The 6,000-nt window shown below is 35.1% G+C and overlaps 1 protein-coding gene across 2 annotated transcripts; it reads right to left on the bottom strand.

Moving 5' to 3' along the window:
* Positions 1-528: 528 nt before the first annotated feature.
* On the bottom strand, positions 529-3,943 carry LOC111457769 (putative F-box/LRR-repeat protein At5g02700). Of its 2 annotated transcripts, none has more exons than XM_023100164.1 (4): positions 3,812-3,943; positions 1,777-3,338; positions 1,503-1,676; positions 529-901 (listed from the first exon to the last, which is right to left on the bottom strand). In XM_023100164.1, exons 2-4 carry the CDS (start codon positions 3,073-3,075, stop codon positions 644-646), a joined length of 1,731 nt encoding a protein of 576 aa, XP_022955932.1. In that variant the 5' UTR covers positions 3,076-3,338; positions 3,812-3,943; the 3' UTR covers positions 529-643. The 2 variants fall into 2 exon arrangements, with proteins under 2 accessions (XP_022955932.1, XP_022955933.1); XM_023100165.1 differs by having other exon boundaries at positions 1,777-3,308.
* Positions 3,944-6,000: the final 2,057 nt, after the last annotated feature.

The following is a 6,000-nucleotide window of genomic DNA, read 5'->3' as shown; positions in this document are numbered from 1 at the left end:
TGAATGAGTTTGCTGTTCAAGAATGAATCAATAGGTATAGGTTCAGGGCGAGTCCATGAATTAGATTAGCTGCCTTACCTCGTTCAATCAGGGAAATAGGTTGTTCATCAGGTCGTAAACTAGAATGAATCTTGAGTCTTCCTCGGCCCTTCCGGTTCAGTCTCATTCATAAGCTTTCGTCTTTCTTTACTCTTCGTTCAATCAGGGACAGGATCAAGAACCAAACAAAGAAAGACCTCCTCCTGTATAAGTTCAAGGATAAAAGATAGCAGTCCGGAAGATGAAAGAAAAAATAGGGAGAAGTGAATGAGTAAGTACATGAAGACGCTGCTTTACCTTTTGACTAAATAGGTAATGGCTCAGGTTCTTCTTGACGCTTGACCTTGTTTACAGTTCCCGAATAAATAGGTGGGTGAATGAATGGGCGAAGCAATGAGACACAACGGTAATATACCAAAAACCATGTTGAAGTTATGCTACTTATTTATCCGAATTAAAGAGATATGATTTTTCGTAGGAACTTTATATTATATAAAGGAAAAGAAATTTGAACTCATAGTACATAATACATACAGATTACCAAGCAAGCAGCAAATATAACTCTAAAGTTAATTAGTATGAAACATTTCTTCATAGCCCTTCATCACTGTCTTTTGTTTGGTGATGAATCAGACCCTATGCTTTTACCAAAATGCACAGAAGGCTCCCAAAGTAGCCGCATACAAGTTATTTGGTCTACCCTATTCTGCAATTTCAGGCCATAAAACTGACCTGATATACCTTCAGTTTCTGCAATGTTCACAATCTTGGCGTCCTCCAAGAAATGGCACCAGCATTTTCTGTTTGAACTGTTGCAGCCGCAGTAGCTTGGGTCCCCTACTCCTTTTATTTTGTGCAACGCCTGCATATTAAGAGTAGCTTGTCAATGTTTGATGCAGAAAATGTAGGGTAAGGTTTTGTGAGATGCTATATCCGTTGTGGAGGAGAACGAAACATTCTTTATAAGGATGTGGAAACATATCTCTAACAGACGCGTTTTAAAAAATCTTGAGGGGAAGTCCGAAAAGGAAAGCCCAAAGAGGACAATTCTGCTAGCGGTGAGCTTGGGCTGTTACAAATGATATTAGAGCTAGACACCGGGTGATGTGCCAGTGAGGAGGCTAAGCCCCAAAGGGGGTGGACACGAGACGGTGTGCCAGCAAGGACGTTAAGCTCCGAAGGGGGGTGGATTGAGGGGTCCCATATCGATTGAAGAAGGGAATGAGTGCCAGCGAGGATACTGGGCACCCAATCGGGTGGAACTGTGAGATCCCACCTCTGTTGGAGAGGAGAACAAAGCATACTTTATAAGGGTATGGAAACCTCTCCCTAACAGACGCGTTTTAAAAAACCTTGAAAGAAAAGCCCGAAAGTGGAAGCCCAAAGAGGACACTATCTGCTAGTAGTGGGTTTAGGCTGTATAAAGCTAATTAACGTGTGCTTGGCTAAGATGAAAGATTTACCTTTGGAACATCGCTGCTAGGAGATGACACTACGATTATCCTCTCCGGGTGCCATGTCGTCAACAAACCATCTAATAAATCTTTGGGATCTGTAGATGACTTGATTACATGAAGCTTGAGATGGGGGAGAGGAGGAAGGAGGATGTCTTTGCTCTCGTCATGAATTATAATATTCTTGATTCACCATCACATGCAAGAAAGAGGAAACATATGATGCGTTAAGCTTGTTGTTAGCAGGAACAAGTATGCAAAAACAGGAACAGCTCATTGTTACCTTATGAAACCAGACGATGATCGTAAAACCTTCACAATAATATCGAAGAAAAGAATGGATGACTAAATTTCGACACGGAATATCAGCTGCACCGTCTTTCTCATTCAAACCGAAAGAAAAATTTGCCTCCTTTAGGCACAACTGACCGAGCATAAAAACCATCTTGTGGCCTTTATAGTCTAATGAACAAGGATTTACAGTACCAATATCAACAATTTTCAGATTGTTGCAACTTCTCAAGCCTAGACTCCGGAGCTTGACATTTGATATCTCAATATGCTTTAACTTGTTGCATCTGCTGAGTATCAATTTTTCGAGGACTGGAAAGTTGAAAAGTAGCTTATTAAGGAAAGTATCTGTCATAGATGGGTTCTCTAATGTCAACCTCTTCAAGGATGTGCAGGACTCTAAGTTAAGTTTACAACGTGAAGAATTCTTTGCACAAAACCAAAATGTGTTCAGACTAGTAACTTGGAGCTCAACCCTTCTAAGACCATGACATTGATACATGTCAACCCTTTCAAGCTTTCGAAAACCCGAAATCTGCAAATTTTTTAATCCTCGACATTCTACAATTCTCAAATCCATAATTAAAGGACTGGTAGAAGCCAATTTCTCGATCATCTGCTGATCTACGTATAGTCTTCGGAGATACAGCTTTCGCAAATTATTGAACTCTAAAGCTGCAAAACTTGACCATTTAAGACCATGCAATCTCAATCCAGTTAGAGTCTTGATAGAGTTCATAAATGGTGGCACAATGTAATGTCTGGGTGACTTCTCAACACGGATATCTAGCTCACCTAAACCATTTGCCCCCGCAATGCCAACCCACCGATTCAGATACAGGATGAGCTTTGGCGTTACACGGAACACTAGCTTGTAAATGCCAAAGTTTCGTGTAAGGTGGCTTAGCAAGGAGTTATCAATGGAGTTAATAAACATCTGCCTTCGCTGATCACTACCAAGATCGACTTCTGTCTTGAGAAAGCTTTGTTCATCAAATGTTAGTATGGAAAAAGACTTCCATGCATCTCTCCACTTTTTCGACAGGATACTCATTCGAGCAGCCTCTTTTGCACTTCGAATGAATGACAAGATATGATGAATAACAGATTCAGGCAACTCCGAGATCATATCAACTGACTCAATCTCTTGCTCAACTGTTTTCACACCCTTATTCTGCTTCTTTTTAATCCCATCTATATTTTCGATGTCGTTTCTCTTTCTCTTCCTTCTTGAAAAAGGTACTCGTGAGAACAATGTCAAACCATCATGTTTGGTTTGCTCATCATCCATATCACCTGAGGTTTGTATTTATTTGTGAACAAATGTAACAGCTCTAGTCACCACGGGCAACCACGGGCAGATATTGTCCTTTTTTAGCTTCCCTTCTAGATTTTAAAGCACGTGTACTAGGGAGAGGTTTCCACACCCTTATAAGGAATGTTTCGTTCTCCTCTCCAACCAATGTGGGACAACAAATCTCTTCTCTATCAATATTGGTTGAAGAAAATCATGAATAGCAGCCCCTGTTTATCGTTGTCAAATGAACACATAAGCTAAAAGCAGACAACAAAAAAAAAAACAAAAAGTGAAGGAACGAAAAATCAGAACATCTAGAACTTAAAGAGCAACCCAGAATGAGAAGCAAAAAAGAAAAATTATGCAGTTCATCACAAAAGTATCCCTAAGAGATCAAAATCCAAATGCAGCAGCATACAGATTCAATTGCACCTAAACTAACTATAGGAAGGATTATCAGTGTTCATAACTGTTAAAAAACATTGGTTCAAATTCAAGCCGGCAAGACCAATCAGTCGCCACAAGAATTCCATAATTCAAAGATCATAAACAGCAACCGGCACACGATCCCCATTAAGAACTCCATCAGAGAATTCAAAATTTCTCTCAGAAAACAAATGCATTGACCCGATATCCACCCAACTTCGCATTTCAAGAGAAACAACAAATAACGTAAAGTTGAATGGCGTTGAATTTGAGATGAACTGTGAAAAGAAGAAGAACAATTCACCTCGTCAATTGTTTAGAAGGAGATTCTTCAAAGTTTCAACAAAGCAGAGAATCAACGGAGCAGAAAGCGAATTAAATTAGGTCGTTCCTTGTTAATCAAGCATCGCAAGAAAGGGCTTATACATTTGGGAAGAATTTCAATAATTTCGAAAGATAAAATAAAATCTTTTAAATCAATTTTTACCCTTTTTTAGTTTGCCCAACAAACAGGGACGTGCATTTTAACCTCAACTCAACGTCCAACTTAAAATTAAAATAATAATAATAATAATAATAATAATAATAATAATAAATTGAGTTATCAATGGTTACTTTAAACATTTATTTTAAATTTAAATTAAATTAATGTAAACAATGGTTTATTAATTTATAAAATAAGAATTTATGTTTACGTCCATATTTCTAGAATCTTTTTATTAAAATAAGATAAAAATTCACTGAAAACCAATTTATTAACATGAGAATGTACAGATAACATTATTTATAATACCACGTATATAAATTAGTATGACAAAATCAACGTGGAAAAAAAAATTGATTATTAAAATTATTTTAACGACGATTTTAATTTTAATGTTATGTATTAATCTAAATAATTATAGTAATGTCATTTAATTTTCATTAATTTTTCATGATTTATTTGAACGAAGATTATATTTATTAAACAAAATTTTAAATTTAAAAGTAAAATTTACCCTTTTGGTGCATATCTTCCTCGATTTTAATGTTTATTGTTCTTTTTTGGGATCGTACGTTGTGTCTTATCTTTCAGCTTTTTATTATTATTATTATTATTCTTTGTTTGGAGTTTTCGCTTTTAAATATTCTCCGTCCTTTTTATTTTTTTTTAAAAAAGGATTGTGATTTCCCATAAAATAAAGAGAAAAAGGTAAATACATTATTAAAAATACTGCTTTTTTAGAGTCTCACATACTAATATTTAGTGGTATTTAATTAATTAAAATGTCTCAACTTTTCTTCAAATATAAATAATTTACAAAATTTATAAATCAAGTGGAACAAATAAACATGATACGGTGAAAATTTCAAAAGATGAATTACATGTTTAATTTTATTAGATTTTATGTGGGGTTTTGATTTTAAATAATAATATATTTCAAAATATTTTTTCTTGAAAAATTTTATTTCTATTAAAAATATATGTGGGGTTTGATTTTAAATAATAATATATTTCTAAGAATAATCGATTAGGTTATATTTTACGGTTGTGTAACTTTATTTTTTAAATTAAGATTAAAATAAATATCAGTAGACTTCAGTGAGGGACGGTTAAGAATAATCGATTAGGTTATATTTTACGGTCGTGTAACTTTATTTTTTAAATTAAGATTAAAATAAATATCAGTAGACTTCAGTGAGGGACGGTTAAAATCATTTTATAAACTTCAGGAACTGCAGTTTCCTCTTGTTGGCACGACTAAGTTTAGGGCATGGTAGGCTCTGATACTATGTTAGACAAACACGACTCTCCGCAATGGTATGATATTGTCCATTTTGAGCCCAAGCTCTTATGGCTTTACTTTGGACTTCCCTAAAAGGCCTCATACCAATAGAGGAAACATTCTTTGTTTATAAACCCATGATCATTCCCTAAATTAGCCGATGTGTGACATAAGCTCTTATGGCTTTACTTTGGGCTTCCCTAAAAGGCCTCGTACCAATAGAGGGAGCATTCTTTGTTTATAAACTCATGATCATTCCCTAAATTAGCCGATGTGTGACTTTCATCATTCAACACTCTGGAAGCTTTTGGATTAAGATATCATTAGTTGAAGAAGACCCTAGGTAATCCACATGGCCTGCTTCTAGGGAAAGGTTTCCACACCCTTATAAACCGTGTTTCGTTCTCATCTCCAACCAACGTGGGATATCACATAATTTCATTAATCATATTTATTCTTGAAATGGTATGAGTGTAAAAAAAGACGTAATTTATATTATTATTTATTTTGTACTTTTATTATGAAAGTTGGCTATTTTGTCTCATTATATATTTTTGTCTTATATCACTCGAATTCTTCAAGTATTTAATAGAAATAAACTTTGCTTAAATAAGTAAGTTGTTACGCTTAGGTGGAATTTTGAATTCTTCACGTATTTAATAGAAAGAAACTTTGCTTAAATGCTTAAATGAGTAAGTTGTTACGTCTAGGTGTAATTTTGTGGAAC

This window comes from Cucurbita moschata, unplaced genomic scaffold (assembly GCF_002738365.1).
Source record: "Cucurbita moschata cultivar Rifu unplaced genomic scaffold, Cmos_1.0 Cmo_Scf00020, whole genome shotgun sequence".
Classification (NCBI taxonomy): Eukaryota; Viridiplantae; Streptophyta; class Magnoliopsida; order Cucurbitales; family Cucurbitaceae; genus Cucurbita; species Cucurbita moschata.
The sequence above is the reverse complement of the archived record's forward strand: the minus strand, read 5'-3'. Positions and strand labels throughout refer to the sequence as shown.